At 42.6% G+C, this 22,768-nt stretch overlaps 3 protein-coding genes across 9 annotated transcripts in view; 1 reads left to right on the plus strand and 2 right to left on the minus strand.

The window, feature by feature from the left end:
• Positions 1–2,814, minus strand: part of LOC111872381 (sodium-dependent neutral amino acid transporter B(0)AT3) — a 55,181-nt gene extending 52,367 nt beyond the window's left edge. Inside the window, exon 1 of the mRNA XM_023866201.2 lies at positions 2,702–2,814. The gene's annotated coding sequence lies outside the window, so the exon portion shown is untranslated. The remainder of the gene's footprint in view (positions 1–2,701) is intronic.
• Positions 2,815–4,678: 1,864 nt separating this feature from the next.
• On the minus strand, positions 4,679–11,013 carry LOC111872438. 6 transcript variants are annotated; one of them, XR_002844228.2, is made up of 6 exons: positions 10,538–11,013; positions 10,355–10,459; positions 9,172–9,339; positions 6,761–6,873; positions 6,351–6,454; positions 4,679–5,494 (listed from the first exon to the last, which is right to left on the minus strand). XR_002844228.2 is itself a non-coding variant. In XM_023866363.2 (5 exons), exons 1-5 carry the CDS (start codon positions 10,678–10,680, stop codon positions 5,415–5,417), a joined length of 609 nt encoding a protein of 202 aa, XP_023722131.1. In that variant the 5' UTR covers positions 10,681–11,013; the 3' UTR covers positions 4,679–5,414. The 6 variants fall into 6 exon arrangements, 3 of the variants coding, with proteins under 3 accessions (XP_023722131.1, XP_023722132.1, XP_023722134.1); XR_004513906.1 differs by having other exon boundaries at positions 6,182–6,454; XR_004513905.1 differs by having other exon boundaries at positions 6,126–6,454.
• A 169-nt stretch (positions 11,014–11,182) lies between these two features.
• Positions 11,183–22,768, plus strand: part of LOC111872410 (lysophosphatidylcholine acyltransferase) — a 73,061-nt gene continuing 61,475 nt past the window's right edge. For both annotated transcript variants that reach the window (XM_023866282.2, XM_023866283.2), the window contains exon 1: positions 11,183–11,430. In XM_023866282.2, the coding sequence (XP_023722050.1) occupies positions 11,326–11,430 (105 nt within the window). In that variant the 5' untranslated portion in view covers positions 11,183–11,325. The remainder of the gene's footprint in view (positions 11,431–22,768) is intronic.

The following is a 22,768-nucleotide window of genomic DNA, read 5'->3' on the forward strand; positions in this document are numbered from 1 at the left end:
TGGGCTAAGGGCTAAACGGCCTAGTTTCGATTCCAGGCAGGAGCAAGGGTTCTAGTTTTCTCCATAGCGTCAAGACAGGCAGTGGGGTCCACCCGGCCTCCTATTTGATGGCTACCGGGGGCTCTTTCCCTAGAAGTAAAGCGACCGGAGCGTGAAGCTGATCACTAACATCCGGCTAGTGCTGAAGTCAAGAATGATGGAGCTATGCCTCCACTCCTCTATACGTCTTCATAAGGACAAATTTAACTTTTACCTACACATATAAAGGGTTCCTGAATCAAAAAGATTTTAACTCCTGCATTGAGAATAGGGCTCTCTGAAGGGGCCTGGCGACATGGAGGGAGGACATTGGACCCAGCAGTGGTCTGAATGATTGGGGCAATTGAAACTTGTGAGCCACCCCGAGTCAACAGAATGAAACATAATACTTCTTTCAAAGCCGATATTCTCTCAGCCGCTCAAGAAATTTCCGGCCATTTATAAGGCCACAACGCTAATCAACGCGTTTTCTTTTCTTCAATTTAAACTACAAATCCCCTTGTCCCTCCACCCTCTGTTCGTTGCTGCAGGTTTATAATGCACACAATTGAAGTCCCGTTGTCCTGCACTCTCCCAACCGCCTCTCTTTCCCTAACTTATTTACTTTCGTTTTAAAATTCTGTTTCCTTTTTCCGCAATGTTTCAGCCCAATTTATAATTCGAAAGCTTTAAACGGTTTTCAAGTTAGTACAAGAGGAAACTTAAGGTTTCTAAACGTTCTGAAGTTAGAAACATAGAAACTTCAATTGCGAGAAGAGTAAATTCATGGAGTTCATACTGTTCTGTCTTTCCGTCTGCTGCTTAGAAACGTAAATTATAAATATGCCTGTAGCTTTGTGTTGGTGTGGATCTTGGTCTCTCTCATTAAGACACGAACATATACTGAGGGTGCTTGTGAAAATGGAGCTGAGAAGAATGTTTGGATCTAAGGGGTGTGAAGTAACAGGATGCTGGAGAGAACTGCATAATTTCTACTCCTCGTCAAATCTTATTAAAGTGATTAAACCACAATATCTCCACGCCAACATACGTAATTATACTGGTGCGTAATAAAGTAAGTACAGGGATAACTTTAACGAAGGCCACTTCCTCAGTGTTAAGGTAAGGCGGCTGGGGCGCGAAACTGACCATTCACCTCCATCAGTGGCTAGGTCAGGAATGCGTGGAGATATACGACCATTTCCTCCATACGTCCTCATGACGTCTTCATAATTGAGTATGGGGAAATCCAGGGAGATTTATATTTTCTTTTTACAGTAGTTCTGAGTGTAGAACATTTTGTAAATTCAAAATATTCTCTGCGTTCCTTTAGTTTTTATGAGGGGATATACACAGCCCCACATATTTAGAAATATTCTGGCGTATAGACCAGTTGCTGGGGAAAAAATACCTTGAAACAAACAATGAGTACAGCCGCTGTTACACAATAGGCGAATAAACAGGCGGCCTTTTCTGAGCAACGGCTCGGTAAACACGTTCCCGCGGAAGACGAACCCGCATGCAACAATAGAACGGTGTTTTTAATACGGTCCGCGCCGAGAAGTATAAAGAAGACACCTGGGGCAAGCCAGTTAGTTGAGGTTTGGCAGTTCCTCTGCAAGGAAGTCTGAAAAGAGATATCGCTATAATTGATAACTGAGAGTTCGGTTGCGGGATATTCGACGGACAGGAAGAACCTGAAAGCGGAGAGCTGAAGAATCTCCACTGTTAGAAGCCGTTGCTAGGAAACGGTTGTTGAAGACGCTGAAGGCTGGAGACGACTGTTTGCAGCGGTAATTTGTGAATTGAGAAATCAGCGGTAGCGCTGTAATTACTTGTAATTCCAAGTGGTGTGTGAAAATTGGCCAATAAATCCAACAGTCAATCCATACCCCGTCTACATATTCACCCCTAAAGAAATGTCTTCTGAGACGTGATGCCTTGAAGCCTGGTAGATGTTTACACACAACACCTACTATTTTACGCAGCGTTAGGTTCCAGAATACAGCTATTTTGATAGTCACCGCTGTGAGAACCAGAAGTCTCGCATAAGACAAACTTTTCATTATTTATGTAGCTACATGACCATACTATAGTTGTCATTGAATCTCAGAAATCTCACTAAACATCAATACCCATAAAGTTTCTGCATAAATGTGGGTAGTGCCATTAAAGGTAAATCCTCTAATCTAAACTGTCTCTTAATTATTTCGGGCAACATACACTTCATAAATCAAAATTAATGATTCCGACCTTCTGGGTTGTGACATTACATAGTAGATATCGAGGTTTCGGAAGAACATGCTGCCTCCATCTTCAGGAATCGTGTTGGTTAAGAAAATTGGTCGTTATGTAGACAGATTGCAAGGAAACTGGTCATAAGACCCAACTGGCGGGTAGTAAGGACAAATAAGACGGATCGTAAAATGGTTCTTCTAAGGTGCACATGACCCAGAAGACAAGAATCAGAGCAGAGAAGATCTCAAAACTTACACACATCTCATTGCAATTAAAATGGATATTTCACAGTATGTACGATGACTATTTAGAACAGGAAATAGATGCATCAAGTTCGTTACTGAATAAGACTAAATAATGTAAGGGTACCAAAAATGGTAATTCCGCTGACGCGTTACCTTTCTGCGTCTCCTAATTCGCTTAGAGGTCACAGAAGTGAACTCACCTGTGTTGGTGAGCGGAGATGTCCGGACGGTACCACCAGTCCGAAACCTGCGGACACAATGCACAAAAAGGCTGTTCGGCGACGGCAGCTTAAGAGCAACACCCGCGCTCTAAGCGCCAAGTTCTCACAGTGGACGCCGGGCGTCGCTACTGCCACTGACATTACCGCCGCCGGAGTCGTCATCTGAGAATCAATACCGTGGGATTGCACCGCGCACATCACCAGCGAACCGTCTGCGCGGTAGTTCGCCACCCGCAACACACTACGTATCAATACGTTATATAGACCGTTACGTAACTCGCTACAGGCCCTACATTAAATTTGGGGAGTTCACCTACATCAGTCTTACACAGAATGTAATTGGTCACTTATAAACTGCATGAAATTCAACACAGTTCGTTCATAATTGATTACTTACTAAATGTGTGAAACTGATCCCTATCAATGCTATACAGGGTGTTCATAATTAATAAATATTATTTTATCATGACGGATTACGCTTTCTGGCATATAAATTGTAAAGGATTCTGTCGATGTATAGCACACAGAATTATTGGTCCCCCCCACCATCCGGTATTCTAGAGAATACAAAACACGACGTTTCGGTCCTCAGGTGAGGGTGGGGAGATGACACCTACTCAGTTCGGCCCCTTAGAAAGAGCTAATCCAGTAACTGTGATTACCTCTTTCTAAAAGGTCCAACTGAGTAGGTCTTTCCTCCTTTACCTCTTTCACCTGTAGACGGAAACAGATCCAAAATCCGTAACGTCGTGTTTTCTATTCTCTAGAATACCGGACGATGGAAAAGGTCCAAAAACCCAATAATTCTCTGTGCTTCTGGCATATGCCCATTCAGAATTAAATAATTCTGAAATTCAAATCTTACACACAGTCGGTAGGACTCCTTGGACGGATGATCAGGCCGTCACACGGTCACTGCCTACATAAGATGACACAAATACTGAATAAATGCAGATCGACATCCATGCCTCGAGTAGGATTCGAGCGAAATCATTTCATGCCTTAGGCAGCACGGCCCCTGTGATAGGCTTTGTTTACTTACTACACTAGAGAAATTCGACTGGCACTACATCAGTATGACACGGTATATACTCGTACCATTATTGGTTACTTCTTGAATTTGAGAAACTCAGCTCTACCTGTATGGTGTGTGTCCAGAACTGTTTACTTTACGAAATGCGCGAAATCTCCATCAAATTATTATACAGAATGTTCAACTGCTGCATCAAATACGGGAAATTCGCCCTTAACAACAAGCGATGCAACGTCTTCCATTAATGCATACTTATTAAATTTTCAAAATATATCATTATCAATGCCTGATACATAACGTTCCATATTTTAGTACTCGTTAAAAGTAAAGAAAAAACGTTAAAGCTATCCCTGTAACAGGCCGTGGAGGCCCATAGGGTTGTGAGACGTCGAGGTTCCCACATTTTCTAGACAATCAGTTCACAGATGGTGGTAAGGCTGCCAGCCTTACACGCTGGCCGCCCTTTACCCCCAGGAAGATTCCTGGTACTCATTTCTGTTAGAGACTGACTCAACACCAGGGCCATAGTGTGACTGTAAAGTTTAGGTAAATTGAAAAATCCAATGACTACATCGGGAACCGAACCCGAGACCTTCCAGCTTGTAGCATAGTGCCTAAACCCAACTACTCATTATATTCTTGTACTTTTAGCATTTGAATCATCAGTTTAAAGCAGATACAGAGTGGTCAGTATGACTAGTCACACCGACTTATGACGGCGGTTAGATTTCTGGTACGAAAGAAAGACAGATTGCAGAGCAGCCATCGGGCCCCATCCAGCCTATTGTATTTTTTGGCATAAGGTGCAAATTAAATTTGCAAACCTCTGTTTTAGGTTGCAAGCTAAATATCATAAATAAAACTTACTGAACAAATTCCTATGTTATGTCTTCATTTCAAACGAAAAAAAAACTGAAAACTTGTATGTCCTCATACAGTATTTTTAATTACATGGACAGAAGAATTACACCTGAATCATTCATAAGTGACATTTCAATCAAAATATCTTCTAAGATAACTATACAGTTTCTATACTAGTGTAGAGTAGTGTAAAAAGCATATAATTATCTTAGAATTATGCATATACTGTGAGAATGAAACTAAAAAAATATTCTATACATAATATGACACTAAAATACAATATCACTATTAATAACAATCAAAATCGTACTGTACAAAGCATATAATTAGCTTACATTTATACATACATTGTGAGACAGAAACTGAATAAAATATTCCACACACAATATAAAGCTAAAATACAATATTACTGGCATCTTCCAAGTTGAGATCATGTATTTCCGCTGGCAGACACCGTCATATTGAAAGATCAAACTGCCTCCAGCTTCAGGAAGAGGTTTGGTTATGTGGGTAATTTAAAAGCTGAGTGGTCATGAGACTCAAGGAGAAGGGGTAAAGAAAGGGACCCGGCTTTAATGGCGGTAATACACAGTGATGATGTTTTGATGATTTTTTGTGTACTGGAAAATGAGCAATTTCTGGCACCTTGTATCACTGTACCTACAATATCTGAGCTATATAGCATAGAACGGTGGAATGATGAACTGGAAAGGATTTGGAAGGATGTGGTCATGGCCCAATCGAGATAGAATGCCGGCATTTGCCTGGAGGGACTGAGGAAATCAACAAAGAACTTAGTCAGGATAGCCGATGTCCCGGCCAACACTCAAACTGTGCCTCTACTGGGTACAAGTCTACAGCATCATCTCCAGTACAACCTGTAAATATGAAAATTGTGTACAGGAACACAAATTACATTAAAGTATAATCCATACATTCACCGATGAAAAACTATGAAAAATCTTTTTTTCAAATAATTTTTTTTTTTAAGAAAGTCGTCTTCTGGGTTTAGGCACCGTCGCTGCGACTTTCACATCCTATCACTACAGCTACTGCTCTCCGCATTCCAAGCCATTCAACTGCTCTGAAGATGGAGGCGCTACGTTCCTCCGAAACGTCAGCTGAAACGAAGAATACACGGTGCCTAAACCCAGAAGATGACTTTCTTCATTGTCATCGCCGTGAAAACCTCAAAACTTACAATTTTTTTTTAATTCACTTAGTGGGGGGTTGGAGTCCAGTTGGGTCCACTCGGCACGGCGGCCACTGATTGGCCTATTGTAGCCTGCCCCAGGTGATTATGATGATGGAGAATTTGGTGGAATGAAGATTGGCAGGGGAAACCGAAGTACTCGGAGAAAACCCACCCCAGCGCCACTTTGTCCACCACAAATCCCACTTGATCAGACCCAGGCTCTAACCCAGGTTGCTGCTTTGGGAAGCCAGCGACTAACCGCTTGAGCTATGGTGTGGCCTTTATGATAAATATTAGTTATGAACTCAATTTACCTCATTCTTTGTAAACTTGGACATCACAAAATCCAATGAATTACACATCAACATACAAAGTATTGTATAAGCAGGCACATCGTTTTCATCCTCTGAAATTTTCACTTGAGGCCGTTCCAGATGGAAGTCAGGATCCTTCTACAAGGAACTTTGTATATGCTGACATTCCTGCAAATAAATAATGAATATAAATATTTGATGAGGCTTTTATGTAAATGAACTCACCATTTTGTACAGACGACAAAATTCTTCTTGAGGGTTACTGTGCAGACACTGTCAGTAAGTAGACTGCAGTGCTAGTGGTGGGGGACTGATGAACTGGAAAAGATCTGGAAGAAAGTGGCCATTGGCTAATTGATGTAGTACTGTGGTGCTGAAGAAAACAACGAAAAGTCAGTGAGGTAAGAGAGATCTCGAAGACTTAGGTAAAAATTGCTGGGCTGCCTCATCCATTTCACAAATAACTCTGAACATACAGAAGAACTACTGGGAGTCCCAATACTTTGGAGTTCAGCTGCTGAACCCCGGTGACTGTCACAAGGTCTCGATTTGCAAATCTCAAGTTCAACCATTGAATCCTTGTTGAGTGTTGTAAGACCTCGACCAGCCTTTCAATTCATCATTCATACACTTACTCTGAATATGGCACTTCATTCCAGCATCTTCTTCGAAGGCTTTCTGAAACCTTAGAACAGAATCCTCGTCTTCGTAGTTCAGACACCTTAAAGCACCACTGATCTGAAAATAGCTCCCCTGGAGTCAAGGAACATTATGACAAGTAATGACCAGCATTTTCTTATGGGTTATTTTATGATGCTGTCGCAGCTGTGTTATGTAGATGCGAATGACAGAGTGACAAATAAATAATGAATTGAAAACGATTTCAAAGAAAGCAGTTATGGCTCAACTGACATACTGTCGTAACCTGTATGGAGAAAATGAGAAAACCACAAGGAGCCTCACACAGGGTCACTGATGTCATGGCTGAGATTCAAACCAAGCACCTCATGAATACACATCAAGAGCGTTACTGCTAGATTTACAAGCTTTGTCCAACAATTTCAATAAAACATATACATAATTTTGTACTCATCAGGTATAAATTCTTGTGATTAGTGTATTATTTTGTGAAAATAAAACCTTGTTTCCTCATAGTAAAACTTTTTGGTCACCTTATTTTTTTTATTACTAGTGGGGTGGGACTAAGTCCCTTGTACTGCGGCCACTTCTGGCCTCTTGTGCCAGCCCCAGATGATAGATGAGGGTGATTGTTGAGAAATTGGTGGAACGAGGATTGGCAGGGGAAACTGAAGTACTCAGAGAAAACCTTCCACAGCGCCACTTTGTCCACCACAAATCCCACTTAACCAGACCTGCGATTGAATCCGGACTGCCGTGGTGGGAAGCCAGCGACTAACCACTTGAGCTATGGCGTGGCCCTTGTGGTCACCTTATATAAGGGTTTATATGATATTTACGCAGAAGTAAATTTCATTAGTTGTACTGCCTCAATATTTCCTCTAAGCAGGCCACAATTGCTTTCTCCCATACTTGGTTTAACACTTGATGACCTCGGCAGGAGACTATGGGGTGTCATGTCCAGAAGACCACAGCCTGAACACTCATGGAAGTTTGAGTGCTATCAAACCTCAAAACTAACAACCTAAGCAGTTCATGCAGAATTGTGAAATAACTGAAAGATCATGAGACTAGAAACATCTTTATTTTGTCAGACAGCCAGTCTGTGAACAAAGGTAAAAGGTAAAGCTATTCCTGTAACAGGCCGTGCAGGCCCATACGCTTGTGAGACGTTGAGGTTCCCACTTTTCTAGACAGTTGGCTCACAGATGGCGGTGAGGTCGTCAGCCTTACATGCCGGCTGCCTTTTACCCCCCCACAAAGATTCCTGATACTCATATCTGTTAGAGGCTGAGTCCACCCCAGGGCCATAGTGCAGCTGGAGGGATTAGGTCAACTGAAGAATCCAGTGACCTCATTGGGAAGCGAAACCTCAACCTTCTGGCTTGTAGCACAGTGTCTCAACTGCATTCCATAATTATTAGACAAAATTAAAACTGGTTTGGGACTGCCATCAATCCGTAATGAAACTGGGTGAACATAAGGCAAGCACTGGTCATGTCGGTGTCAGATCACTGACCAGCTGGCAAAAACTGGATCTGATGATCCATTTATAGAACCTGAACCAGTCTATGGCCTGTCAGAAACAAGCTGCCAAGTGGGCCAATAAACACAAACACAACTGGGAGTCCACTCATGGACAATATCAAATGGCCTTGGATAGGAAAAAATGTGGGCTAGTGCAATGTTGCCAACTGCCCACTGTACACTGAGATGTGCCTCCCAGAAAGTTTCACGTGCAGAGAATATGGAACAGGAATCCTCTTATCAAATACTCTGTTAATGCCAAACCGTGGCTCGATACTAAATAATGAATTTTGGACCTGGACGTTCAGAGTCGATAGATATCGTGCAGGCCTTAGTCAGGAGGGTCTTCGCTCTAGCGTTACAGTCAAGGCTCTCTGAAATGCCCTAATAAGTTCAGGGTCACAAACTGTGTCCAGCATTGGTCCAACTGCTTGATATAAAATCCAGCTTTACGTGGAGAAGTTAGCTTCATGCTCCAGCCACTTTACACCCAAGAAAAGTCACTCGAAGGTCAGGAAATTGTTGGCCCCTTCAGAGTTGGTCTGAATGTGGCGGATAAAACGTCCAGGCCTGCACAGAATCAAACTCCACTCGTCCAGCTTCTATCCAGTCACTTATTTGAATGAGCTCCATGGCTCAGAATTATTGTAGATTATAGCAGTTTTCAGGTGGTACAGAGGGTCATATATATAAACCATACGTCAGACACTGTGAGGATACAGGGAAGGGTACAGAAGTTATGGAAAGCAAATAAGCAAGAGTACCAGATGAGGTGAACGAAGGGTAACTATTGTTAATGTCATGGAGCTGACAAAAGAGAAATCCTCCCCAAAACAATCTGCCATTTTGGCAGCAAGTAAGTTAAAAAAAAAAAGGATACAATGTGTGGTAGATTCTCCAAGCATCCTGCGCCCACTCCAGCATTAGGCAAGGGGCTGGGTGAGTTGCAGTGCCTCGCAACAATGCCAGAGTCTCTACAGTCTCACACTTCCGTTCCACGGCCACCAACTTCTGCTTCAGCTCCCTGTTGCATGCCTGACATTCTTTTCTGAAATGTCAGGTTTTATATGAATTGAATGGATTAGTGTCCAATGATACAACAGGATCACATGTGAGTAAATAAAATGCACACCTTACTTCAGGATTCTGAAAGGTGAAAGATAAAGCCTCCCCTGTGCCTAAGCACCATGAGGAATCAGATACTAATCATCAGGAATCAGTTCATCAATCGGACAAAAAATTCTGCTGGTCAGATATTTCTCCAAAAGATAAACTGCACCTACCTACATCACTGCAGTTTCTCCCTACTTACTTACCATCACAACATAAGTGACATTCGGTATAAAAGGTAAAGCTACCCCTGTAAAAGCCTGTGAAGGCCCATAGGGATGTGAGATGTTGAGGCTCCCACATTTTCTACACAATCAGCTCACAGATGGCGGTGAGGTTGTCAGCCCTATGCACCATTTGACTGCCCTTTACCCTCCAGGAATCTTCCTGGTACTCATTTCTGTTAGAGGCTGATTTGACAGCGGAGCCATAGTGTGGCTGGAAAGATTACGTCAATTGAAAATTTGAATGTCCTCATCGGCAATCGAAACCACAACCTTCTGGCTTAGCATAGTGCCTCAACCATGTTACCATGTGTCCCGACATGCAGTATACTTTCTTTTATCATATATGATGTGCATACAAGATAGTATTTAGTGTCTGACAGCTGAATAAAAATAAAAAAGAGAGAGTAGGACTCAATATTAATAAAACATCAAAATATCTCTGCATCCAGTCTTCATTTTTCATCCAGCACAGATGAGCAGACAAATGAGTTTGTTTTGCCTTGCCAATTGCAGAGTCTGGAACCATTCAGTTCCAGTAAATACCGCAGCTCACATTTTCAAGGTTATTACAGCTGAGGTACAACCTTGCCTGTCTATAGGAACTAACGAAACAGGGTATACGAAATCTGTCCCCCAATATGAAAAGTATTTCCATTTCTGTGGAGACTATGTTGAAATGTGCAGCAATGACAATAATTACACTGCATGTCTCATATGTATACTCACAATATATTCTTCAGTATAGATAATTCCTCTTCCAGACCCAATTTAATCTTTGAAATAAGTCTGCTTTTAATATTTGGAAGTTCACTATCTTCAGCATCTTCATACCTGAAAAGTACAATTATAGGCATACTAATTACGGTAAATAAAAAAAAATTCAGATTCTGTAACTGACACAAAACTTACATCTTCACCAATCTGAGTTGTTCTGATTGGTTGCAAAGGCCACTGAGGGGTTTAGCAGCCTTCTGAACATTGTCATGCCATTTGAGGTTATGTTTATCAAGATATGAAAAAAATGTCTGTAACGATTTCATTACATCTTCCATGCTCAACTATGTATTATACAATATACACGAATCTTCCTAATAATGTCCTGCACAAAATACCACACACGCTACAACGCACAGAACTTCCGCATGCTCTCTATCTTCTCATTTACACTCCTCCGTATTTCGACAACGGCTATATTGTGTTTCCTAATCTCTTCATCAGAGGGCATATTCATCGCCACAAGCAATACCATGCTTACATAAAAACATTTAATATAACAACGTTCCTAAACAATAACATCTATCAATAATTTTCTTTAATATATATTTACAAATACAAGTACTTATTGGGCAATTTCATTTACCAAAGGCGTTCTTGTTCCAAAAGAAAATTTTCAGAGGCTGTGCAATTGAATTTGTCATGTTGAAGAACCTGCAATACCCTGCACGCCCTGCACCATCTGGTTCATTACAGGTTTCACGTTGTATGCACTAGCGACATCTATAGAACAGTCTGAGAATCAATACAGTGTCTACTTCGTCTACTTCTGTCATAGCGGAAAATTAAGAATGCATTTGTGTCGGTACAGCGCGTGGAGTAGGAAGTGGGTTACGGGTGTGTGACTACTCTGTGACTCGCAAAAGAAATTATGTTAAATTAACATTTTCTGTAAAAATCCTGTTTTTATAACTCGTTGCAACATGAATGGAAAAGTGCACACAGCAGAGGAATTACCAGTTCCACCAGATCTGATAAACCCCTTCGTGCACCATTTAGAATTATCAACCACTTACGACAAAATAAAAGTGAGTATATTCATTATGAAGTACAAGAATTTACACACAGAATTACTGGGTTTAGAATCTACTTATAAGAACATAGCCCTTAAAATGAAACGTATGCCTTATTTTGGTAATGGTTAAGTTTTTGTACAATTTATCAGCATAAACACAGTAACGAAGCCTCTGATGCATTTATAAGGAAGTAATAAATTTGACGTTTTATTATTTTAATATACATATTTATTATTTTCTTCGTCTGGTGTATAGTTCACTAAATGAAATATAAAAATACAAATAAATCTAGGAAAGGTTACCACAGCGGTGACCGTGAATGAACCAATTTCTGGGATGTGGTGTTGTGTAGTTCTGTTAAGTGCAACGACGTTTCCAAGGGAACATACCGATCTCATCTGCCTGCTGCTTGCTCACTGCTTACGTAGCATATCTTCGACCCTGAAGATGGAGGCAGTACGTTCCTTCTAAAACCTCCAGAACTTCTACCAGACTATACGGAGTCAAATCCCAGAGGGTTGTATTCTCAACTTTTAGGAACAACTTTACGATAACTTTTGCGTGTTGTTGAATTTGAATTTCATTTATTTTTGTACCTAACATAAATATTTTAACTTGGCTATCCATGTAGCCTATGACTCTGTTTATGTTTTGTTTGCATCTGTGATGCAAATCGCTAAAACTTAACTAACGTGGGTAATGCTATTCATTGCAAATATCTGCCCAGCTGTATTCACAGTGCTGCAAGACGGAAGATCGCGGGTTGGATTCCCGATGAGATCATTGGATTTTTTCAATTGACCTAACCCTTCCAGCCGCACTATGACGCTGTGTTCGACTCTGCCTGTAACAGAAATGAGTACCAGGAATATTCCTGTGGGGTGCATAAGGTTGACGAACTCACCGCCATCTGTGAGCCGATTGTCTACAAAATGTGGGAGCCTCGATGCCTCAGAACCCTGTGTGCCTCCACGGCCTCTTACGGGGATGGATTTAATTTTTTAATTTTTATTTAAAAAGTAAAACTTTTGTAGTCATTTTGTGATTGGATGTTAGTATATGTTGGTATTCTAGCGGCTGTTAATTTCAGAATGGTTTAGATAAGAGCTGAATGGTCAGTTTAAGGAACATGTGAGGTGACCACCAGTGAGACAATGCTAGATCTGAGGTTATCACCCCTGTTTTCTGAGATGTTCCGCAGAAGTCCACCGAAGTTTCAGAGCAATATTTTCCCTTCATCTTCAGGGTCGAAGAATAAACCAAGCAAGACACCAGCAATAAGGAGTAAATAAATGTAAGAGGCGTCATTGCCCCAAAATATTGTACTCTTCATAGTCAATGCTGTGAAAACCTAATATAACCGACGTTTCGGAGGAATTTATCAACCCTGAAGACAAACAAAAACAAACAAACCCCGTGGTTTTAATCCGCAAGTGAACTATACCGACCGAGCGACCGCCTCTTGTCGGCGAAGTTAGTGCCAACTTTAGCGGATAGAGGGTGTCGCGTGGTCAGTCCAAGGAATCTCCACGGCCGTTAATTTCGGTTTTCTAGACCGGAGCTGCTATTTCATTGAAATAGCTCCTCAGTTATCATCACCAGGCTGAGTAGACCACGTTCCAGACCCATTACTTCTCAGAAAATCTGGTAGCGCTGGGAATCGAACCCGGGACCTCTGGGTCTGTAGCCAGGAACTCTGACCATTAAACCACAGAGGCGGTATGACCACAAAGCGGCCTGAACACACTTCTCATCTTGCAGTTATAGTAACGGTCTCTATGTTTACCATCCGTTGTTAACCCCTTGTTTTAGTAGTCGACTATTTGGGTGAAGGACGCCGATTTCTGTTATGTATGCTGCATACCTAACCACTGAATTGATTTCCATATTTCTCCCACACTCCTTGCATTTTATTACGCCAAGCAGAATCGCCAGACCTTCATAAATTAGGCATATTTATAGTACCGGGTAAAACTGGCTTAAGTGAAAACTCATTACGAAGGACACATCATGTCGCTGTAGCTGTAGCTGTAGCAGTTGCAGGCCGTCTTTTGGAGGTGCTCGGTTCGAACTAGCCCTTCCACGATATCAGGAGAGTACCTGAGTAATTATTTTTTTAAATTCGCATAGTGGGGGGGGGGTTGAGTCCAACTGGGTCCACTCGGCACGGCGGCCATTGATTGCCCTACTGTAGCCTGTCCCGGGTGATTATGATAATGGAGAATGTGGTGGAAAGAAGATTGGTAGGGGAAATCGAAGTACTCGGAGAAATCCTGCCTCAGCGCCACTTTGTCCACCACAAATCCCACATGACGTGACCTGGGTTCTAACCCGGGCCACCGCAGTGGAAACCCGGCTACTAACCGCCTAAGCTATGGCACGGCCTTCCACGAGGCTTTGAAGAGACGAATTATTATATAAAACTAATAATCATTTGCATATAATTTATATTTATAATAAAATTCCATCTTTCTTAGTTTATGATCATTTTATATTTGTATACAGTAAACGATGCTGTAGTATATGAGGTTCTCACTGCGGCGGTGTAACGCCATGTAGTCCGAGGAAAGTCAATCGAAGTTTCGAAGGAATATGTCGCCTCTATCATCAGGGTTGAAAAGTAAGCTTAGGAAGAAACCAGAATGAAACAGGCAGTAAACAATGACATTTCTTGCTGCTTGCTTTATGCAGGGAGAAACCCGAGGAAACTCAGACGAAGACCTGTCCCATCGCCACTTCCTTCCTCACGAATAACACGTGAAGTAACCCAAAATTGAACCCGCGGCCCTGTAGTGAGAAGCCTGAGTAATGTCGCCGTTAGGTTCTACCTTGCTCGGCAGATCTGGCGGTGGCCTCTATAAGTACTGCAAGTAGGTCACTGTCACTGGCCCTCCAGTAGTTCGGAACAGCTGCTGCAAACCAGAAATGTTAAGCCACATACCGAATGTATAAGTCTGTCAGTTTCTCAGCCGTCATCATCCACCTTTTACCGTTAGGAGCATTTACTGCCTCTATGGACGTAGGTGTTGCCAAGTTTGAGGGCACGAATAGAGGGATGTTATTAATAGCAAGTGAAGGTGTCCTAAGTAATTTTTTTCGCCTCATTTATTTGTTATAGAAAAGAATTCGTAGGTTGCATCTGTTAACCTACGGTTTTTTGAACTACACTGCATACGTATGGACTTCTAAACAAATCAGTGAGTCATATTCATGATTTTGGAAAATGTAGCAAAATTTCATGACTGTACAGGAACATTTTATAGCTTACTGTAGGTGTAGAGAGGCTGTAAAGCTATTTAGGTTCCTGCTGCCACCGTACAGCCTGACAGGGACGTGCAGCAGTGTGCAGAACTGCACTTTTCGTGACTGTACAGGAACATTTTATAGCTTACTGTAGGTGTAGAGAGACTGTAAAGCTATTTAGGTTCCTGCTGCCACTGTACAGTCTGATAGGGCCCTCCAACAGTGTGCAGAACTGCATTTTTCGTGACTGTACAGGAACATTTTATAGCTTACTGTAGGTGCAGAGAGTCTGTAAAGCTATTTAGGTTCCTGCTGCCACCGTACAGCCTGATAGGGACGTGCAGCAGTGTGCAGAACTGCACTTTTCGTGACTGTACAGGAACATTTTATAGCTTACTGTGGGTGTAGAGAGGCTGTAAAGCTATTTAGGTTCCTGCTGCCACCGTACATTATTGTAAGGACCTGGAAGACTATGGGAGTGGATTTTAAAGGGCTTAAACAGCTATACGCGCCTACAGGAATATCCAGGTAAAAAGAGGCGTTACATATAGCAACCGCTACGCTTTAAAAGGCTACCCCAGGGGTTTTAAAAATTTATGATGCCCTGATACACAAACATATTCATTGAACCAGATGTCCCCCTATCTGATGTTTAGAGAAAAATGAAATTCTGCATTTACACACACACACACATACACAATATAGCATAAGTCTATGCTTGTTGCCTGCAGAGCCTGTTTAAGTGTTTCATATTGTCATGTGTGTCAGTTTGACTGTAGGCGGCGTTTGTATTGGTGATTGGATTTATTGGACTCCCTGTACAGCGCGTGACTGCACTCTACAATTTACTCTTACACACACGTTATTGTCCAGTCACTAGACGTTGCTCGGTCGCGGCTTTGAATGGCGGAATTTTCCCTTCCTCCGTGTTCCCGAATTATCCGTGTGCCTCAGGTACCCACATCTCACAGCAACACCTGACAACTACTGAACTGCAGCAGTCCTCTAACTCACCATCTCACTCCACTCTACTGACTGACTGGCTAACCACTAACTGTCCTGCTTATAGCATCTCAGCACGGACCGCACAGAAGACACCGTTCCTCTTTCGCGGTATCCGGTCCGTTATCTAGTAATGGCCGTTATATATATTTGCTTCTCGCGGCCGTTGCCCAGCAACAATATGATTCTGGGAATGAACAGCAATATATCTACACTCCATTAACCGTTTGGTCTTTGTAATGGTGAAACAGTGTTTTGTTTTGTTGCTTTGTGTATCTTTGCTTTATTTAACAGCGCTGTCAGTTCTTCAGACCATATACCGTCATGTGGAAGGGTGACACGGGATAATTAACCTGAAGGGGCGTGGGCAGAATCGAGCTGGATTACAGATGCTGTCCCGGCATTTGCCCGAAGGGGCTGAGGAAAAAATTTGGGATATCACAGTCAGGATAGTAAGCGTATCAGCTGAGATTCGAACTGGGTATTTTTCGAAAAGAAGTCTGAAGCATTGCCCCTTGAGCCAACTTGCTCTGTGCTCTGTTTCTTCAGGGCGGTAAGAGCAGTTGAGGAAAGGGGCGCCGGTACATGCAGGGCAGGGCGCTGGCCGAACCCAAGATCCGACATGAACGCTGTGGAGAGCAACAAAATATATTTCCTCTGCCGGGAATTGAAGCACGATCACATGGTCCGCCACCCATAGCCTAGTCGCTATATCGAATGAGGTACACCGTTTCCTGACGATATAAAACCTGTGACAAATTTCGTTGTTATGGAGATGATCTTCATTTCTTTGAACGAACGTGCGAAACTGATGGATCAATGGACCGAAAACCCTACCCGAGAAGTGTTATAGTCTGTTCACCACCAGTAGAAAGTTCCTCGCAGTTTCGTCTTCTATTCTTGAAGTCGCGAGCAGATTGGAGTAGTGATAGTACTCATTATGCACCCTAGAGGTCAGCATGAGTCAAGAGCGCGCGATTTAAACCCACGGAGAGCTAGAAAAAGTAAAAGTTGTTCCTGTGTTTAATTAGTTAAGTACTATGTCGTGAAGACATAAGGGAGAATGGAGGTATAGCTCCACCTTTCTTGACCTTGGCACTTGATGGAGGTGAGTGGTCAGCTTGACGTCCCGACCACTTTAACTCCCGCGAAAGAGACCTCGGTACCCATTGGATAGGAGGCTGAGTGGGTCCCAGAGCCGGTCTGGACGCTGTAGAGAACATAAAAATCTGGCACTGCCGGGAATCGAACTCTAACCCGTATCCCGTCTAAACTGCACAATGAGGAGCTTCATAACTTGTACTCTCCAAGTATAATTAGAATGATCAAGTCAAGGAGGATGAGGTAGGCAGGGCATGTAGCACGAATTGGGGAGAAGAAGAATTCATACAGGATATTGGTGGGAAAGCCAGGAGGAAAGAGACCATTGGGAAGACCAAGACGTAGATGGGGGACAATATTAAAATAGATCTTAGAGAGATAGGATGGGATGGTATTGATTGGATTGATCTGGCTCAGGAGAGGGACCAGTGGAGTACCCTTTTGAACACGGTAATGAGCCTTCGGGTTTCATAAAATTCTGGGATTTTCTTGAGTAGCTGCAGATTTGGCTCCTCCAGAAGGACTCAGCTCCATAAGGAAGTACTGAAACTTACTTACTTACTCATGGAGCTGAGCTCTTCTGGAGGAGCCGCCAATTCTGCAGCTACTCAAGAATTTCCCAGCATTTCATGGAACCCGAAGGTTTATTACCGTGTTCACAAGAGCCCTCCACTGGTCCCTATCCTGAGCCAGATCAATCCAATCAATCCCATCCCATTCTATCTCTCTAAGATCCATTCTAATATTGTCCACCCACCTACGCCTTGGTCTTCCCTGTAGTCTCTTTCCTTCTGGCTCTCCCACCAATATCCTATACGCATTCCTNTGGACAGCAGACGAGAAGACAAAAGGTTCTGGACTGAATGGTAGCAAGCATTACCCGAGTTCAATCTCCTCTTAATTTCCTCCTGAATCAGGATTCGATCTGTTATAGCCGTTCCCAAATATCTGAACTGTGCCACATTTTCAAAACATCTGTTTCCTATCTTCATATCATGATTTTGCCCTGCATTTTGGTGATGACACAGCAACATATACGAGTACTTAGTTTTCTCAGTGTTTAAGTAAGCATTGAAAACGTCTGTTAATTTATATCGCTTCTCTTAAAACGGTATCTTTGCTACCAGCAAGAAAGATGTTAAAGTGCTGAGTTGCTGACTGAAAAGATTGGGGGGCAGAAATGCTGAACCTGTTCTAAAGGCGGCCCACAATTCTAGTTTTGTTTAGAGAGATCGGGTATAAGCCGCACCATTGCTTGGAAACAATTAGTGTTCCTGTACAAAAATTATATCCTTGTATATTTGAAGTTGTTGATATTTTGGATAGAACCGGTTTGAACTTCTCTTAAAAGTTGACCCCAATTAAATCTAGTTCAATTTCACGAGAAGAATGTTTTTATCTTTATGTTCAGGGTGTGATTGCTTTTTGCTGTTTTCTTCACTTGACCTATTCCTCGATTCTGATGATGGAGTCAGTACGTTCCTCCGAAGTATCTTTAAAATTATACGAGACTACACGGCGTCAGATCCCAGAAGATAGTACTCTTCAATGGTCGCTGCCGTGAAAACTTCAAATCTAGCGTTGGAATTAAAATTCCGTCATGTTTAAGTCCCATGTTTTCCTTTCCTTCTTTCTTTATTGACTAGAGAACGGTCATTGTAGAAACTATTGATACAAGAATCCTATTATAGGCTATCTGATTCAAGAAAAACCAGTATCTCATTAGAAGAAACAAATTGCAACACAGAATTTAGATATTTAAGCGAATTAGCGTAGTTGAGGCCATGTTAGGTGGGCCCCTGTCACCACGGCATGGCGCGCCCTCAGGCTGCGGATGGAGGAGACGCCCTCCAGATATGGAGGGAATACTGAATAAGCAGTCGCGGACATCCGACAAGAGGTGGTCCTCCAGCTTGGGGTTTGGGCGTGGGGCTAACTCACCGTAAAAAATTATCCAGTTACGGAAATGAACACAAAGCCTCGGACCTGGACGGATCCTCTGGATAAACGACCTAGGCTAATGAAAATGGAGATAGGATGGGATGGATTGAATTGGATTTATCTGGCTCAGGATAGGGACCAGTGGAGGGCTCTTGTGAACACGGTAATGAACCTTCAGGTTCCATAAAATGCTGGGAAATTATTCAGTAGATGCAAATTGGCGGCTCCTTTAGTAAGCAAGTAAGCCTAGTTGAGGGGTTTCTTAAAATAAAGGGCCACGAAATTCATGCTCATTTAGGCTGTAACTTTGTTACTATGCAAGGACGACCTATTGACATGACGTCACTAATTAAGAGAATATAAGGAAAGAGAACATCTGTATCTGATTCTGCACGCTCCATTAATTAATAAATTTTATGCTCAGTAAGTAATGAAGTCGACACTATAAATGCAACCCTATTATGTGTAGGCCTTCTGTGAAGTTACACTTCACAATAGAGTCTGAAATCATACATAATATATTCCTCTTTATTTCCAAGTAGGATCTCTTCTATTATATATAAAATGTGTTTAAAACAGCTCTCCGCTGGACCCCATCCTGATCAAGATTAATTCTATCCACAGCCCCCTACTGTTATTGCGTTAAGGTTCATTTTAATATTATCTCTCAATTTGAACTTACATTTTCCATGTTTGTTAGTCCCTTCCCTTGTCACCACAGAATGGCGCGTTCTCAGGTTGCGGATGGAGCTGGCCTCCAGATGTGGAGGATAGCTGTGAATATATCGAATAAGCAGTTCTGGACAGCCGACAAGGGGCGATCCTCCTGCTTGGGGATTGGGTGAGGAGCTAATAACCCTTCACCGTAAAAAAATTGTTACGAAACGTCGCAAAGGGCCTCGGACGTAAACGGATTTTCCGAATAATATTAAGATGGATCTTAGATATGGATTGGACTGATCTGGCCTAGGATAGGGTCCAGTGGCGGGCTCTTGTGAACAAGGTAATGAACCTTCGGGTTCCATAAAATGCTTGGAAGTTCTTGAGTAGCCGCATAATTGGCGGCTTTTCAAGAAGGGCTCAGCTCCATGCAGTTAATTAGGTAGTTATTCCCTTTAGATTTCTGAACCTAAAACGTCATGCCGGAGATCTGTTGAATACACAGGGACTTTTCTTCCACAAGGTTGCCTACTCTAGGGATGATGCTTCAGGCGGACAGTACCTATACATAAAGATTAATGAAGTCCACACTGTGGAGCCGCTGGGATCAAGTGGCTTTTGATGGGAGTCCTCCAGGGGACACAAGTTCTTGTCGTAATATCTCTATGGTGCAAGTGCCGATCACAGGGGCCGCGCTGTCTAAAGCAGAGGTTCTCAACCTGTCTTTTTTTTATATAAGACGAGGGCCGGTACCGGTCGCGGTCCGGCCATTGAGAAACACTGGTCTAAGGCATGAACTGTCTTCGCTTGCTCGAACGCTGGGATCACGGGTTCGAATCCCACTCAAGGCATGGATGTCTTTGTGTTTACTCTGTGTTTGCGTTAGGTAACGGCCTTGTGACGAGTTGATCCCCCATCCAAGGAGTCCTACCGACTGTCTTAGATTAATAAACTGGAAACGAAGCGTTTCAGGGATAGAAAAAGAAGAAGAGGAGGAGGGGGAGGGGAGGAGGAGGAATAAGAAGAAGAAGAAGAAGAGGAGGAGGGGGAAGTGGAGGAGGAAGAAAAAGAAGAAGAAAGATACAAGTAACGGGCCCCAGTTCAGATTAACCGTTTATTCACTAACAAAAGCTTATCCCCTCATCATGCGCAGGAAATTGTGTCTGGACGCCAAGAAGGAGATGCAAAATAAATTGAAACAAAACGCTCAGCTTTGGTTCAACATTCAACACAATGGAATTCTGACTTGGCTGAAAATTATTGCGTCCAGATTTGGAATCAGCATATCGGAATTAATTCAAAATGTTAATTTTCGTGTAAGTTACCCCACTAACACTAACACTAACACTAACACTAGCTCCTGAGTCATCAGTCGACGCCGTACAATCCAGATACTGACAGTTATAAAGTAATTCACAAAGAATGGAGCCGTGTATTATATTTGAATCCCTCACAGAAGTGACTATGAGGAGTCCTCTCTGCTGGGTTGTGACGTCAAGTGTACGGGCGTCTGACGCCTACGGGCTGGACGGTCTGACTTCGATTCCCAGCACATTTCCTCTTCACATCATCCAAACAATCTCTGGCGGGGATTTCCCCGGGGATAAAGCGGCCGAGGCGTGATGTTGACCGTTCCCATCAAGCGCGGAGGTCAGAAGCTATATATCCACTCCCCCATACATCTTCATGGCATTGTGCTTAATTAATTAAGCAGGGAGACAACTTCACGCTTATGATGATTGTCATGTCTCGTGAGAGATATGAACATTTGAAAAGAACGCGGTTGAAACATGTATACACTCTGTGCTTCTTTCCAATTCTGTTATCTGCGATCTACTATTCGTTGTTTATGGTACGTGTAAATGAATTGGACGAACGATCGTCGCATGTTTCGATATGTCGGGTGTGCCCCACTTGTCAGAGACCCTATAATCATCATTTCTTTCAGGCATCGATCGCGTCGTGTGACACAAACTTTTCAATACCCGAAGGGAATCATTAACAACACTCACAGCCTCGTTTCATATTTATTGGGCTGAAAACATACCTGACCCACCTTCATTAACCGTTAGCTATTAACGGGGTTGATGCTATAAACTCTCTGAACGACAGCTAACCAAAACCGATCAAATGTTTTAACCACAAAATGTACCACTTCTATTTCCTACATTTCCGTACCGCCATTTTATGTTGTCAGAGTGTTCTCCTCCGCCGCCTCCAGCTTGACGGAGTTGACCTTTCAGAATTAACTTCAAAATTATGAATCATACTGACAACCTCGTCGCCATCTGTGAGACGATTATCTAGAAAATGTGGGAGCCTCAACATCTCAGAATCCTATGGGCCTCCACGGCCTGTTACAGGTATACTCATGGACCTGAGCCCTTCTGGAGGAGCCGCCAATTCTGCAGCTACTCAAAAACTTCCCAACAATTTATGGAACCCGAAGGTTTATTACCGTGTTCACAAGAGCCCTCCACTGGTCCCTATCCTGAGCCACATCAATCCAATCCATACCATCCCATTCTATCTCTCTAAGATCCATTTAATATTGTCCACTCACGTACGCCTTGGTCTTCCCAGTGATCTCCTTCCTTCTGGCTTTCCCACCGATATCTTATATGCATTCCTCGTCTCCCCCATTCGTGCTACATGCCCTGCCCATTCATCCTCCTTGACTTGATCATTCTAATTATACTTGGAGACGAGTACAAGTTATGAAGCTTCTCATTATGCAGTTTTCTCCAACCTCCTGTCACTTCATCCCTCTTCGGGCCAAATATTCTCCTCAACACCCTGTTCTAAAACACCCTCAGTCTATGTTCCTCCCTTAATGTGAGAGACGAAGTTTCACACCCATACAGAACCACAGGCAAAATTATAGTTTTGTATATTCTGATTTCTGTGCTTTTAGACAACAGACGAGAAGACAAAAAGTTCTGGACTGAATGGTAGCAAGCATTACTCCAATTCAGTCCCCTCTTAATTTCCTCCTCAATCAAATTTTGATTTGTTTCTGCCGTTCCAAAATATTTGCATTGTGCCACATTTAATCACGCTAATTTTCTTGTTTTTGATATATAAATTAAAACATATATATGACGGATGTTTCCAGACCGGACGATTAAATCAGGCCGGGAAGAATTATATCAGATAAATTGAGATTAAAAACTTACTATTATCTTGACCTCTCCCCACCACAAGGTTGGGTGAGGGGTGAGAGGAGAGTGCCTGTTTAGTGGGGAAAGCTGAGGCATCGAGGCTGCGTGGTGACGTAGTGAGACTGAACCGCACGCTGACGGAGAAGCGAAGCCGAGCTATAACGGGAACTTTCTAGAAGCCACGTAAAAGACCTGGAATTCTCTCGTGGCCTACTTACAAAAAACAGACTAATTCGTATCTG

This window comes from Cryptotermes secundus, unplaced genomic scaffold (genome assembly GCF_002891405.2).
Source record: "Cryptotermes secundus unplaced genomic scaffold, Csec_1.0 scaffold247, whole genome shotgun sequence".
NCBI classification, from domain to species: Eukaryota; Metazoa; Arthropoda; class Insecta; order Blattodea; family Kalotermitidae; genus Cryptotermes; species Cryptotermes secundus.